Here is a 15,717-nt window from a genome sequence, read left to right as displayed (position 1 = left end):
CGCTTCCTCCCAAAAAACCATCAATTCCTTTAAATATTTCCATTCACAAAAAATTATAACAAAAATCGTTCATTAATATATATACAAAATTTCCCTCCTAAAAAGGACCAGTAAAAAAGAGAAGAATAGAAATAATTAAATTGAAATCTTGAAAACATACGAACGCTCATCATCAATCATGTTTTTTCACAAATCATTTCCACAACCTGAAAAAAGAAGGAGAAGTTTATCATAAAACTAGAGCTTTTTTAGTTGCTTTTGATGTTGAGAAGGTACGTTATACGTCAGCCATCAAGGTTCAGAATAAACATGTTATAATCATACAAATAGACGAGAAAACTATGACATCATAGCCTCACTTTCATGAATAAAATCTCTCTTGAATATGAATAAAAAGCCGGCTGAATATTCTAAGAGATAAAGCTTTTGGAATCCCATTCAATCACACGTTTCCGACGAAGCTCCAATAAAACTCGTAAACAAGTTACACCTGGCAGATAAATTTCATGCAAGCGCAACACCACACTAGACAGATAAAAATCTCAACCTAAAAACAGAAAAATATTCTCTCGCTCTCCGTTTATGGGACAAACTTCTTCTAGCTTCTTAAAAGCCTTGACAAAATCAAAACATAATATTTAAAAGTAACGCAGTAGACGGCAGGTGATTAATATGTCATCACCAGAAATTGCATACACAATTTCAAGGTATAAAGACACAGTCAACTCATACAGCAGACCTTCTTTGAAAAAAAAAGTTTAATGTAGAAAGTACACCCCTCTATAAATAAACTTGATACGCTATAGCATTCTTTAAATTTTACACTCTTAAACAATGTTATCGATAAGATTCTTTAAATGAGTATATTCTTCTGTTATAGAAGGAATTCTACCATTTTCTACCCCAAACCTAAACATGTCATGGACATATGTCCTCCTCGATTAGGAGGTATTATATTCCATATGTAGTCGTCAGAGTAAAAGCCCATCCTTTTTATTTCATGAATTTCCTTGAAACCTTCAGAAATGTAAATCCCTTCAAACTTTAAGAAATGTAAATCCCTTCCCTTTACTTTAGAAATACACGCTTTTTCTTTATAAGAATGGTGTAAATCCATTTCATCATGGATATTCTTAACTTTTTTGGGAAAGTCATCCTAAAATATTCTTACAGCACATTCTTAGGTTAGGATCCTAATTCATACTAGATTTAACATTTAGTACATACGTCTCGAGCATAAAATGGCACTTTTGTAAAAGGAGTGAGCCTTTACTTGGGGATAATTGATAATTTATAATTGAAAATGCTCTTAAAATGGCATTCTTAAGTAAGTAAAGTCTTACTTAAGTAAGTAAAGTCTTAGTTATTCTTAGTTTTTTGGCCATTTTCATCATGGACATTCTTATAAAGTGTATTCTTATATAAAAAAAGCGTGTAATCCTCAAACCAAAACAATAATAATCATTATCATGAGCCCGATCAAACCATCGAAAAGCCATGAATTACCATGGACAAAACCTCAAACTTGCCAAACAGTATTTAGATGTTCTATTTAGATAAGGCTCTTGCTGAATAAACATTTAAAGATATGGGGTGATAAAGGCCTGCTTACACTAGGTTCCATAAGTTGAGGCTCAACACAGCGGTGGATGGCACTGTTCACCGCTTCGTCCAGCAGCAAACGCACAACGCTGAAATAAAGCGAAAATAGTAACTTCAAAAAAAGTATTTCAAAAATAAAGATTTGAGAAAATTGGAGCTATTTTAAAATGAGATTGTTATATTGCTGCAACGGAAGATGAAATATTTACTGCATGAAGTCATTTCAATAAACTTACTTTTCATCGTTGACGAACCTCCACAGGAAGAGTTGCATGTAATGAGTATCAACTTGAACCTGCTGCAAACCATACTTGCTAAATGTGCGCAACCGAACACATTCTACCAACGTCTGAATATCAAAGTAAACCACACCATATTTTATAACATAAATGCAAAAAAAATCAAGTCGGCCCATTGATGTGAAAAAAAGAAGCTTTCATTGGAAGAATTTTATGGTAAAGAATAATTGTATAGTTGTGATCAAAGTTAATAGTAAGGGGAAATTTGTAAAATCGCTCGATTTTTTGAGTCAAAGCACTTGTTATACATTTTTGGAAAGCTAAGGGGTAGGGGAATCAAAATAACTCGGGTGCCAATTTTTTTCGGACACTTTGGTGTGATTTTCGGAAAAATACGACGGTCTCAGGCAAAAATCATAGGGTGAAAAATTCATGAAAATTTTAGCTTGAGAAAACAGAGACCTGTTGTATATTTTTGGAAAGCTCTCAAAAAATTAAGATTAGTAATATATTGCGAGTATAGGTGATTTCAGCACCTAACTCGAGATATTGAGCTTCCAAAAGCGCAAAAACTGGACAAAACAGCTGTTTCTGGCTGAAAAACACTGAAAAACACTGTTTTTAAGGATTAATATCTTCCAAAAATATACAACAGGTCTCCGTTTTCTCAAGCTAAAATTTTCATGAATTTTTCACCCTATGATTTTTGCCTGAGACCGTCGTATTTGTCCGAAAATCACACCAAAGTGTCCGAAAAAAAATTGGCACCCGAGTTATTTTGATTCCCCTACCCCTTAGCTTTCCAAAAATGTATAACAAGTGCTTTGACTAAAAAAATCGAGCGACCTCAAAAAAACGAACAAATTTCCCCCTACTATAAGTTCCTAGCATCATTTTTTTTACTTAACCTTGTTAGAAACCAGGAAAATTTTCTTAACTTTACCTTGAGTGCAATTTTCACGATGCCAGTGAGAACGGAGACTTTGTTGAAATCTACTGACGTGAAAACTTCGATCCTCTCAGAAAACAGTTTCTGAATGTTGTTCATCAAACTTGTATCGATGTTCGAACTGAAACGTTACATAGATGGAAAAATCGGTCTTAAAACTGAAGTTAAAAATTCCGCCTGAATATAAATTCTCACAAGATTTTGCAATTTTTATTTTTCAAAATTTACGAAAACACGCAATTACATCTAGCGAAAATTAATCATATTAAAGCAATATTAGCCCTTAACACCAAGAATGTAGCAAGCACCTCACAAAAAACCGGGATTTTTCATTTCGTTTTTTGGCGAGTTCCACTTTAACGATTTTTGGAAAATAGGAGCCTTTCAAGTGCTTTGACGCAAGTTCGATTTTTTGCTACTGCAGGAGTTTCGAAGTTTAATATGACGTCAAAATATCGAATGTTTAGAACCCTTTTAGTATAGGCTACCAAGAATGCTGAACGGTTGGTACTAATGATAAAAAGGAATTAAAAGGAAGTGACGGAGGCTCAGCATGAATATTAACTTACGTATTTCCATATGCGTATTGGTTACGTTGAGACGGCGCCGTATGACCACGTGACTGAGAGTACGTATGTGTCCATTTACTTGAGTCTGAACTATTTGCTTTTCGAACACCCTCCTCGAAGAAAGATCCAACCTTAAAATGAAAGAGAATTTCGTGAATTTCTACACACTTTTAAATGTTTTGTAATTTTGAAATTGAGTTTACGTATCCCTTTGAGGGTAAAATATTCTTCAAAGCTTAGAAACTTTCTCATCTCTCACCTGTACATCCATTGTGGTGATATCTTCGACCACGCGCTTCATGACCGCGCGTACAGTTCGCGGTTCAATGGTGTTTAGCCAGTCACGGGTTTCTACACTCTTGCGCAACATCTACAAAAAAAAAGAAAAGAATGGTGATTGTCGATGCAGATTTTCCCACTCAGAATGAATATCAAAGAAAAGCATGAATTATTCAATAAGGAATACATTTATCCCAATTCCCATTAATACGCGGTTCCACCCTTCATCCATTGATTAAATTGCTCATAATTCATTATTTATCAAATTGCAGTGTACAAGAAAAAAAAAGTTTCATCTTTATCGAATCGTCAGCTATCAAATGAAAAATGACAAATGCTATGATTTTATGTTGAAAATTTTAGATTCTCAAACTGGAATTTCCATTCATCGGAAAGAAGAAGTTTTTTTTCATGTCAAGAAGGCTGTTCGAAGTTTGAAATAAATGAAGCAGAGATGAAGGTTCTGCTGAACATTCTGATTTTGTGGCTTTTTGAACATTCCACAGAACAATCTCAAATCACTTTCAATTTCGCGCTACGTGGATGGAAGTTGGTCTTTGGAAAGGTCTTACTCCATGTTGAAAAAGTTACAAATCCGCCCGACTGCATTAAAGAATGTTTGGTAAGTGTTTTAGTCAGCAAACCGAGTGTTTTAGTCAGCAAACCGAGTGTTTTAGTCAGCAAACCGAGTGTTTTAGTCAGCAAACCAAAAAACCGGCTTCTTCATCTACAGATGTTTATGGTTTTCTAAACAAACATCATTTTCGACATTTCCAGGTTTTCGGCCCAGAAGAATGCAAATCGGTGAATTTCAATCCCAGTAGAAAGATATGTCAACTGATGGATGAAAATGCAGGCGAATTAGACGAAAAGAAATTTCAAAAAGGCGAAGAGTGGTTACACTTCGGACAAAAGGAAAAGCAGGTATGAGATATGTACCCTTTTCTAAAGGAGATTATTTTAAAAGCAGGGAAGTGCAGTGAAAATAATGGTCATATAAGTCAGATGTCAAGATCTCACTCCAAATTTAAACCTTTTTAGAATGAGATTTTTTCTTTGATAAACAAAAAAGTTTTGATCGACTTTGATAGGCTGAATGCAAGGAGAGGAATGGGACCAAGAAGTGTTGTATTCTAACCAATCAGCTGCAATGCAAGCAACGTAAGTTTCTCACCCTTAAGAGAGCTTTAAATAGAAAATTAACAAATCAGACAAACCATTCATTGTGACGACAGTTTTACTGACCACTAGGTCGCGAAACACTCCCCCCACCCTGAGGTTAGCATCATGGCAGTCAGCCAAATTGACCGACGAGCATGTGCGGCGGTTAAGGTTTTTAAAGATAGCAGAAACACTGTAAGGGTGAACTTTTTGATAAATGCACTGTACGGTTGGAAATTTCAGCAAATCCATAGACTGGAGTCGTTTATAATGCGTGTAATACAGTAGTATAGGCGTTATATGATAATACGATAATTGTTACGGGATAATATTAGTTTGTATAAACGACTGGAAGAATTCGGTGTTCCGGCCTTATAGAATCCCCGGCTAGCTACGCAGAAACTTGCGTAGCGAGAAAACAAAGGGTTTTTTCTGAAAACAAAAAAAAGCTTTTCTCGGACGGGGGTGCTTCCTTAAGAATTTGGCGCGCGAAAGGTAAGGAGAAATTAATTTTTGATCAAGCAACAACAAACTCTCAAAACAAAATGAAAGACGAAAAAAAAAAATTTTAACACACAACAAATCAAAACACATTTTTTTTTCAAGAAAAGTTTTTTTTGAGCGGGAAAAAAAATTATAATTGCAATATTGACGACACTTTTCTTTTGTTTGGAGAATTTTTCGAGAGAGAAAATTGTTGTGTGTTCTGATTTCTCCTTTTATGTGTTTCGACCAATGGTATGCGTCTCGATTGTTTTTTCTAAACCAATCAAATCGATTTACGAAATCAAAACAAACCGTTTTTTTCCGAACAAGCCCCCTAGATTTTTTTTTCATTAACAATAGCAAACCAATATTAATATGAAGCTTTTGGCTTGCACAAAGGTTTCTAGACGACTAAAATCTGTTCCCTCCATTACTTTTTGTTTTATTTCTACTATATCTGATTTAGTCGTCTAGCTTGCTAGACTAGCAAATCCAGGAAAAATTAGCAAATTTTTGCCCGAAAGTTCTGATATCTTTGCTCTAAAAGAGTTGAAAATTTGAGAAAAATGTAAGGGTATAAATCTCACCGAATTTTTGCTGCGATGCAAGGGTGCAATTCTAAAAGCCAATTTTTTCACCGGACACACCGTCAGTTGGTAAAACCACTGCCCCAGGGCAAACAACTTAAACTAATCTAAAATTCACCGATCTCTTGCTAGCTATCGATTGCAACGAAATCAAACAATCTTTTGAAACGTACGAATCTGGCTTTTACTCCTTGGAAGGACAATCAAACCCTGTTTATTGCAATTTTCATGGTAAGTGATTTGTATTCAAACTCTCGCTAATGCATGTAATGCGTCGTGTGTGGACTGTTTGTATTCTTTTGTATTATTTGTGAAGGAATCATCCAGGAAAATTTACAAACACTTTCACTTTCTAACTTCACTGATATAATGTTTCTTTTGCTAGCTATCGATTGCAACGAAATCAAACAATCTTGCGAAACGTGCCAATCTGATTTTTACTCCTTGGAAGGACAATCAAGCCCTGTTTATTGCAATTTTGACGGTAAGTGATTTGCATACAAATTCTAAAAAAAGCGAAGAACGTTACAGACATTAAAATCGTAACAAAATAGCATCTTTCATCTGGTTTGATTAGGGAATTCATGTTCACATCTTCAAAAAAACATCCAGTCTATGCGGCTCACCAAAGCCCTAACCTGTCTTTTGTTATCCCGATATCTTTTCTGAGTCTGTCCACTATCATCTCGGTGGTATATTTTTTAAGGCACTGCATTTTCATTGTTCTTGTGCATAACTTTATATTTAGATGGTAATTTAATATCATGTGAAGGATTGAAAGAGAGAAATGCGTCACCGCTGGAGTCTGGATTCTACACAGTTGGACAGGGAGGTGACGTGGTCACTTTTTATTGTGATATGATCACCGACAATGGTATGAAAAGAAATTCTTTTGACACTTCTTAACAACTCTTTGACAGACAATACTCAGAACAAGATCTTACTCTCGGAAAACATACATCTTCTTACTATTCATTTCAGGAGGATGGTTGATGGTTGCTAACGTGACCGTCAAAACGGAAAGCGAGAAAAGCGTAAGACATTACGACAGCGTCAAGCAGAATGGAATACAATCGTTGGTGAACGTGGCGAATGGTGCATACGCTTTGTCTTTGGAGACATTGCAAGAAATGGTCAGCACTCACGGATTTAGCGAACTTCGAATCAAGTGTTACAAGGACTGGTCTGGATATCAAGTTCATGTTGTTTTGAGCTACCTTCAACGATTGTTTGTGATGGAAGTCACATATCCAACTCCGTCCGAATACCGTTTCCTTGATGACGACCAAACATCGTCCATGAGTTGGGCGGCGGGCGGAAAATTTACACAGTATTACCCAACTGGCACCGGTGTAGGAGGAAGCGTTTACGACCACCAGATCTACATTAGTGGTACATGGCATATCCTGATCATGCAATATCCTTGGGGTAGCAACCCTCGCATGGAGTGTGGCGATAATTCTCAACTCAGTGGCTTCACCAGTGTTGGTCATTGGGAATTCTATGTGCGTTAATGGTTTCGATCTGACATTTTTATGCCCAATTAAGGAACTTTCAAATAACTATTGTTTTCATTGAGAATATGTCCGGAAAATATAACTAATAGGCATCGATTTTTCAACATCCAAATACCTAATGTTTAATCTTGATAAATAGTTTGTAAACAACAAAACTACTAAACTTTCTTTCAAAAACTCAATCTCGGATTGAGTATTTTGGCCGGTATACGGACATAAAATACATCATCAAGTATCAATGAAATTGAGGGTTTCAAAGACAAACTTGTCGATGTTGGCATGTACCTCGAAAAACAAGGATGATTCGTGGGAATGAAAAACCCCACGTAAACATCAAACAAACTTCGTAAAGCCATCATGAAAAGGTCCATACTTCATAACATCTATTATCGATCAAACAGTTTTTTTTATATGCGTGCCTATCATAAAAACTGTAAACAAAATTTTTGAGAAATATGCAAGCCCTTTTTTTCGGATAAGCACACCGTTTCGGAAAAGATTATATCCTAGTTGACAAAGATGAAATTGTAAATAATGATTCTACTACTGCTGAACTTTTCAATAATTACTTCAATGGCATAACCAAGACACTTCATATTTACGAACGACCGCAATACACTGAGCAGATCTCTGGTGATACGGTGCTCACCTAGAATCATAAAAGTCAAAAACATTTTTTGTGATAACTCCTTTGAATTTACAAATACTGACACTGAAAATGTCCATGAATTGATTATGTCATTAAATTGTAATAAATTCATCTCTGGGGAGGTATAAAATCAGCGCACTTAGACGCATCCACCCCTCTCTTTTTCTGAAAACGTTGAAGGCTTCTTCAAGTCACGCTTATATATTCTCAAACTTTAACTATTGTTCACTAATCTGGATAAATTTTGTAAAACACAACATTAAGCAAATTCAGAAAATCAACGTAGAGCTTTGGCTGTAGTTCATCAAGATTACGACTCTTATTTATCTCAATTATTGACTATATGTAAATCAGCATCTTTTCACATCAAATTCATTCATAATATCCTTAAAGAAATCTATAAAACTTTGAAAAAATGAAATCCCTTATTTCTAGCTAAACTATTTGCTATTAAAACTTCTGGGTTCAATCAAAGACGAGGAGCTTATGTTACCTCCAGCAAACACCGTCAAGTTAGGTTTGCAATCTCGAGTTTTGTCAGATCTTTATTATGGGGTCGTCTCCCAAAGGATGTGAAAAGGTCTGCAATATTTAATATTTTTAGAAGGGGAAATTTAAAAATGTTAACAAGGAATTTTTGTACTTGCCCATTATGCAAATTTTGTAAATAGCTATAAAAGTTGGATTTGTACTAGTAATAACATGGTATTCTCGGGTGATTTGGGATTAATAACCCCGAGGTTCATTGAAAACATTTCAAAATAGCCCTCGTGGTCAAAAAAAGAATTGAAGAACAATCAATCGTTTTTTTTTTGTTTTTTTTTTGAAAGTTATAAAAGCATTCAAAACTATAAAAAACATTTGATTGACACTCTTATCTAGATTTGCTTAAAAATTTTGTGCGATATTTTGTTAACCAATCAAAATACTCTGAAGATATCGTACGATACTTTTCAACCAATAGAAATTCTTGTTTACATCAGGGCGGCTACAAAAAAGCGGGGTTATTACGGATTTATCGCCCGCTCGTCCCTTACAAATCTAAGCTAAATGTAATCAACCATATAATTATATTAGTAAATGGTCACGGCTGTAACTATTTAGGGCATTAGGTTCGTTATTACCAACTAAACATAAATTTATAATAATAAATAAAAATGTTTAACATAATAAATATAAAATATATTTTAATAGCCTCAGTATTCACTTTATCGTTTTTAAACGCGTTTTTATGACATTTTATCAGCACACCTATTACAGTATTACAAATTTTACTACGCCAATCACTCACTTTTTTCTATATTTTTTCTAGCTTTTTAACGTCAATTTTCAATTTTACAGTCATTCCTTGTTCTACATTTGATAAATGTGGAAACATGAAACTCTGAGTTGTGTACTCATTTTAAATTTTTTAGTTTTTTTTGATGGATTTTTTTTGATAACTTTTCTTAATAATTATATGGCTCTGGTTAACCATCGAGTACTCTGACATCATCGATTCGTCTAACCTTTGATTAAATAAAAGTGCTTAGAAAAATGCCCGGGACAAAGAATGTTTGTAAAGGCCAGTTCATCCTTATGAAGAACTGTAAATCTATGATCGATTTCAAAACCGAATTTATTAGACAGAATCAGTTCGTGGCTTAACAGAGGTTGAGAACTGTTCTTGATAGCTATCTTAAATTTTCGACCCCTTCTTTGAAATAAAAAGAGCGGACAAAGTACATGCTGTTTCAGATACAGACACAAGCTCAAATGTCTATACGATAAAAAGGTTTTGAATTCTGAAAATTTGAAATAGAATAATGAAGTATGTTAATGCTATCGAGGGAGTTCAACGAAGGACAACATACGCGTCCACAACGTCAACACAATCAAGAGGTGAAGAGAAGCTTTGATGAGGGTGGATATTGGTTTAGCGGATAAGAGGATACCAAACAAACAGAAGTATCGATACATGGAACGCCTTGAGAACTTAAAAATTGTAAAATTTAAGTAAATTTGTTTAATAGAGGTCAATAGACCTCTAAAATACATACACTTCCTTTACGTTTTAGAAACTCTCCTTTTGAAGTGTCAAAAATGAAAATTTAAGACGAAAGTAGAGCTCAAAACTGCGAAGAAGAAAATGTTTAAACAACATGACCACGGAAATACTTACTGCACGATTTAACGTCCCTGGTTCCCAGCAGCTGGAGTTGGACGCCTTCCTTTCATGATCGTGCGTCAGGCTGCCCGATCGTTAGTGAGTTTTATGACCGGATGTCCTTCCTGTTGTCAACTTACTCACAGTTGTAGAGACTGAGTATTTTTACAGAGATACCACTTCACCAGAAGACACAGTGGCATTAATGATCACCTGACAATATCGGATCAAAAGAATAATGAAGCCACCAAAGTCGACTACTTGTGAATAAACAACACTCTCACTTCAGTCAAACCTCACAGTACAACCGAAGCCAGCAAGTAAACGGTCAGTTAGTCGCCAGAGCCCAAAAGCAGGAATACACCTTTTCAAATTTTTTGACTATCGTATAATGCAACTTTCAGAGGTGGACGTCAGAAAAGCAGTAAAAAACTGCATACTGGGGTCCAGCGCAATTCGCCTGGGTAGCAGCCCCCCCCCTTTGTCACTCTTTTTCTAACATTTTAATGTTGTGGCTAAATCAACTTTAACATATTTAAACATTAAGTATTCTGATTATTGTATACTCCATCCTTTTGAGAGAAAAATCTTTACCTGTGAGATTGAAAGACCTTGCGAGTTGACATAGCGATTCAGCAATTCCTGGCAATAAAAAATGAAAATTAAAAAATGTCGCGAATGAACAGAAAGTGGCGAGCACACAAAAAATCGAAAAATCGAAAGGAGATTGGAGAGTTGAGAGGGGGTTGAAAATTTGGAATCTGAGCTACCTGAGATATATCTTTGAACATGTTTTGAAGACTGTGGAGGGTGGTCACCAGACAACCTTGTTTGATTTCTTCCTCCACCGCAAAATGCTCTTCCGTCACCGATAGCTGTGCGAGCAAACAACATTATCAAAAGATTAGCCTCTACCACCTCAAGCTCCACGAAATCAAAAGAAAATCGTGCTTAAGTATAAATGTCTGTTTCAGTTAGAAAGAACTCCAATTAAAAAACGAACCCCGGGTGTTTTTTTCGGCGAGAAAGTTTTGTACAGGCAATGAAAAGATAACCCCAATTTTAGTCCATCATTTGATCATATCTCAATTCAACAAAAGTGGGAATCATAATCGCTTACCAAATATCCACAAGTATTGGAAGAGAAGTCGAAGGTTAACCGACAGAGGATCAATAAAAGAGAAGCTGGTACACTGTTATCTTGATTGCTCTCCGCTGCAAAATCCTGAAGAATGCAAAATCAATCATCATACACACCTTTTTCAAAGAAATAATAGCTGTATAAAAGTTTTTTCAAAACATAGTTAGCAAAATGGATCCTTAAAATCTATCTTGTCTGTTTAACTCGAACCTCTGTAAATTGAGCGACTTCTTAACTCGAAAAGTCTTATGGTCCCTTCAGATAACAAACAATGCCTTATAAACCTTACTCCATAACTCAAAATTTGCTTCACTTGAACCAATTTGTATTACCCGTGCGTGTTCGAGTTGGAAAGACTCCAGTGCAGTAGATATACTGTAGTAAGGGTTAATGAATACCTTGCACTTTTGCATGAGATGTTTCAGAAAGTTCACCACCAAACCTTCCCTGACGTCATCGATACAAAAAGGACCGCGAAAGTACGGCTTCACTGAAAATGCGATATCATGGTTGGTGAAAGCCTGCAGGAATAAATGAAAGAAAGGCAAAAATAAACTAATACCGAAGATGATGATTGTTCGCTGGGATGTATTACTTTGATTTTTTAGAATGTAGCAGCAGTAAATCGCCATTCGAAAGAAGGGTTTTACTATGGCTTAAGTCGATTGCCGCTACTGAAAAAATGTTGTTTTTAGATACCTTGAGATTGTTAAGAACAGATTTGATTTTTTCCTGGATATTGTCGGAGGTTTGTTGAAGTATTTGAGAGATAGCTCTCCCATCATCGTGATGTGAAGTGCGAGATGCAACCAATGCTTGGCGTGTGTCTGTAATTGTCACTGGAAGAGGAAAGATGGTTGGTTTATGTCGTCGTCACAAGAGGGACACTAACTTTCATAATTGTTTCAAAAGATACATCATAAAGATGAGCTTTATGAAACAGACGGAAAAATATGATTGATTACCATATAATTGATCTTGCAAATAATTAGTGTATTGTGCAACTCTGTTGTGCGCAGAGAAAGCCACAATGTTGGACGCAGTTCGATCCATACCGGATTCCGGCATCAGTTGATGCACCGATTGTACTTTCCGGTAAAACTTATCCAAGGCCCGGACTAACATTGTGTTATCTTCGATTTGCGTCTGAAAGAATCAAGCAGAAAGCTATTTGAAAAATTAAACACAGGGAGAAGGATCAGCAAAAGAAAGTGTAGACACCCTACCCTGGTCAGTACTTCTACAAACTTGGCCAACCAAACTATACTGACCTCGTGCTCCAAACGTTTTCGAACGAACTTGAAATATTCCGCCATGTGATCCATAATGAAGCTTGCGATCTTCTCCTTCGCAACTTCTTTGATCTTGTTCAGTTCACGCGTCCTACCGGTGAAAATCGTTAAAATTAGAATTGAAATCATTAGGTTAAAAAGCAGCCTATACTAGACGTCATCCGCGTTTTTTCTACGCAATTAACGTCTATTCAACTTTGCGACTTTTTAGTAGGGAAAAGTAGGGAAAAATCAAATTTGCGTCAATACACTTGAAAGGCTTCTATTTTTCGAAAATCATCAAAGTGGAACTGGAACTAAGAAACGAGATGAAAAATCCCGCATTTTGGTGAGGTGCTCGCTAGTGGAAAGGTCGAGGTCTAAAAAGTTGATTTAGTGAAACAAATAAAAACACTCTCAAACATTCCATTCGACAAGCAAACGAAAGATATCAGGCATTTGAAATGAAGATTTTCTTTTTACGAGTTTGACTGTGTTGACATGAAGAGTTCATTGTAAGAAGCGATGACCAGCGAAATGTCTCCAAGGAATCCGTTACAACCGCAGTCCATGAATTCCAAAATATCCGTCGCTTTGCGTTCCTCCATATTCTCATTCATCCCTACAAACGAAGGATGGAAACGAAGGATAGATTAACAACATCAACATTCTTTCAGACATTAATGGCGAAATGGACAGGTCTTTGCGAAAAAAAAAAGCCGCATGCTCACCAATGTTTTCTCCTTCGATATTCAGTTCCACCTGCGTCCTCAGCTTTTCTAGACTCTCGTCAACTTTATCGCGAGCTCTGTTGAAAACAAATAAAAATAAGTGAATCATCCGTTTGCAGATCAGATAATTAAAGGACAAATATTTAAAAGAACGAAAATTACACATGCGCACTGACTGCTTCCGCTCTCTATCCTGCTCTATCCAAACAGGGAACGGCTTTAAAACTCTCACTTCACTCACAAAGAGAGGAATTCTTCACAAAGAGCACCAGCAGGTTCGTCCAACTTCAACAACAAATCAACACATTCTGTCAACTCCCGCGTCGTCGACTGCAAAATAAAAGAAGATCGGATGAGAATAGAGAAGTTTTTTTGGTCAAATAAAGAAGTATATATCTGATTTACTTTAGAAGGGCAACTCGCTTTCTATTCCTCCTCATTCAGCTTGCAAATGGATTTACTGGAAGTTTACAAAAGAATTATTCGTAAAGACTCGTAAATAATTTTGCAAGCATCAGATTACTCATTTTCGCTACGTTATCGTCCCTTTTTGAAGCCCCCATTATTCATGATATGCACCACTGCAATGTCTTCTGACATTACATCACGGAACCAATAGCTCATTGGTTGTAAGTGACGTAAAATCAGTCAATACGTCACTTTTAACCAATCAGCTATTGGGTGGAATGGAAGACATTGCAATGGTGCATATCATTAATAGGCGTTATTTCTGATGTTAACTGTCTGTGTCGGATGGAGGGGTGCTTAGACAAAATGGGTGCCGGGTATGTGAGAGCCATAAGGGTCCCTTTTTCACACCCTTGAAATTTTCGAAATTCAGTCTCTGTAAGGGTCGATTTTCTAACCCGTCATCCCGCAAACCGTCTTTGTAAAAGAGCCAATAAGGTATTTCTTTAGAGTGACGCATTCAGTGCTCGCAAAAATGATCTATGCAAATGTCTTTACCTCAGGATTTCGAAGTTGTTTTCGAAGACATTGCATGAGTTGGAGGACGATGGCTTCACAATCGGAATGGATGCCTTGGAAAGAAGACATGTGTTTGTACTTGTTCAACACATCACGTGCTTTTATGTAATACCTGAACAAATTGAAAAGACGTCCATACTCACGTAAGGTTGCAAGACGTCCATACTCAGGCAAGGTTGCAATAATATACGATGATTAAAACAAGATTGAAAAACACTACAAAAAGAATGCTAAATGTCCTTTGAATTCTATTGGTAGCTGTTGGTAGACAGACAATATGCTTTTTTAACAAACCTGACAGCCAATGCATACTGCTTCAACTCCATACATTTCTTCAAACGATTTGGAAGTTCGAAAAGAAATTGTAGCTGGTAAAAAAAATCATCTTTTCTTTTAGCATTTTATTCGGGACAACAATAAAACAAAGGTGATAGGTAAAGTAAGGGGCTCAAAAAGTTCCATTTCAAAAGAGTGTATACTGTAATTATTGAAATTGATGGAAAGCACGGACAAACTCACTTTGTGAAGTAAGGTATGAACGCCAGAGAGTTGTGAAATGTGACTTCGTTTTTCATGGAGAGCAGTGTTGACTTTATCACTGAATTGAGTGACAGACATCAAAGTGTTGTCCAACTTGTTCATCTCATCCTCCATCTTCCGAAAATCATTCTTCATCTGAAATACATACAATGTTATTCTCAAAAATTCCACTTAAATATTGAATATTGTCAAACTATACGATCCATCACCTTCTCTCGTTAAAAAAGCGAGAGCAAAATCATTCACTCTAAAGAAAGCTATGAGATTTCGAATCACACGGCACCTTTTTGATGGTGTCTGTAGCGCTGATGAATTTGTTGTAATTTTCATAGACCAATGTCTGCATCTCGCTGTCCAAACTTCGAATTTCTGAAATGACGACAAAAATGAATGTCAACAAAGGAAAAGAAAAGTGTTGCATATGTGGAGATGACGGTTGAAACAATCATTGCACATTGAAATGCGGTCTAACAAGTTTTGAAGTTCATTGCATAATGCTTCAATTAACGGAAAATTGTTTGCAAGAAGAGGAATGAGGTAACATACGTTTAATGATTTCGCTCTCCTTGTCCATCAGTTCATGAAGGGATTTGTCTTTGAAAAGTTTGTCCAAATATTTTTCATGTTGAAAATACGCTTCATTGATGTCATAGATGTCTTTGTGTTTGAGATCTTCTGTGGTACCATAATACCCTCTCAACATATCACGCCTGGTGCTCCGACGCGCTTCATCTTCACTATCCCCCATCTTTGATCTCTTTTTATTATTTCATTGTTTTTAGTTTTCTCTAAAAAGATGAAACATAAGTAAGAATTTCGAAAGATTGAAACAAAACACAAAGCCAGTCTTTGGAAGGAAGAAG

The 15,717-nt window shown here is 36.1% G+C and overlaps 2 protein-coding genes across 2 annotated transcripts; one reads left to right on the top strand and one right to left on the bottom strand.

Annotated features, from left to right (window-relative positions):
- Window positions 1-3: 3 nt before the first annotated feature.
- Window positions 4-15,644, bottom strand: LOC136817042 (vacuolar protein sorting-associated protein 51 homolog). The gene is made up of 21 exons (XM_067073388.1): window positions 15,401-15,644; window positions 15,138-15,223; window positions 14,834-14,989; window positions 14,609-14,682; window positions 14,294-14,426; window positions 13,569-13,657; window positions 13,328-13,404; window positions 13,080-13,218; window positions 12,597-12,708; window positions 12,291-12,471; window positions 12,025-12,164; window positions 11,724-11,846; window positions 11,305-11,409; window positions 10,955-11,059; window positions 10,779-10,826; window positions 3,619-3,729; window positions 3,360-3,490; window positions 2,785-2,911; window positions 1,839-1,951; window positions 1,613-1,691; window positions 4-206 (listed from the first exon to the last, which is right to left on the bottom strand). The coding sequence occupies exons 1-21, from the start codon at window positions 15,600-15,602 to the stop codon at window positions 177-179; spliced, it is 2,361 nt and encodes a 786-aa protein (XP_066929489.1). The 5' UTR covers window positions 15,603-15,644; the 3' UTR covers window positions 4-176.
- Window positions 3,930-8,448, top strand: LOC136817040 (uncharacterized). Its single transcript, XM_067073386.1, has 7 exons — window positions 3,930-4,260; window positions 4,416-4,562; window positions 4,730-4,799; window positions 6,005-6,103; window positions 6,258-6,356; window positions 6,621-6,746; window positions 6,854-8,448. The coding sequence occupies exons 1-7, from the start codon at window positions 4,093-4,095 to the stop codon at window positions 7,384-7,386; spliced, it is 1,242 nt and encodes a 413-aa protein (XP_066929487.1). The 5' UTR covers window positions 3,930-4,092; the 3' UTR covers window positions 7,387-8,448.
- Window positions 15,645-15,717: the final 73 nt, after the last annotated feature.

The sequence above is a fragment of the Clytia hemisphaerica genome, unplaced genomic scaffold (genome assembly GCF_902728285.1).
Source record: "Clytia hemisphaerica strain Z4C2 unplaced genomic scaffold, Clytia hemisphaerica genome assembly, whole genome shotgun sequence".
NCBI classification, from domain to species: domain Eukaryota; kingdom Metazoa; phylum Cnidaria; class Hydrozoa; order Leptothecata; family Clytiidae; genus Clytia; species Clytia hemisphaerica.
The sequence above is the reverse complement of the archived record's forward strand: the minus strand, read 5'-3'. Positions and strand labels throughout refer to the sequence as shown.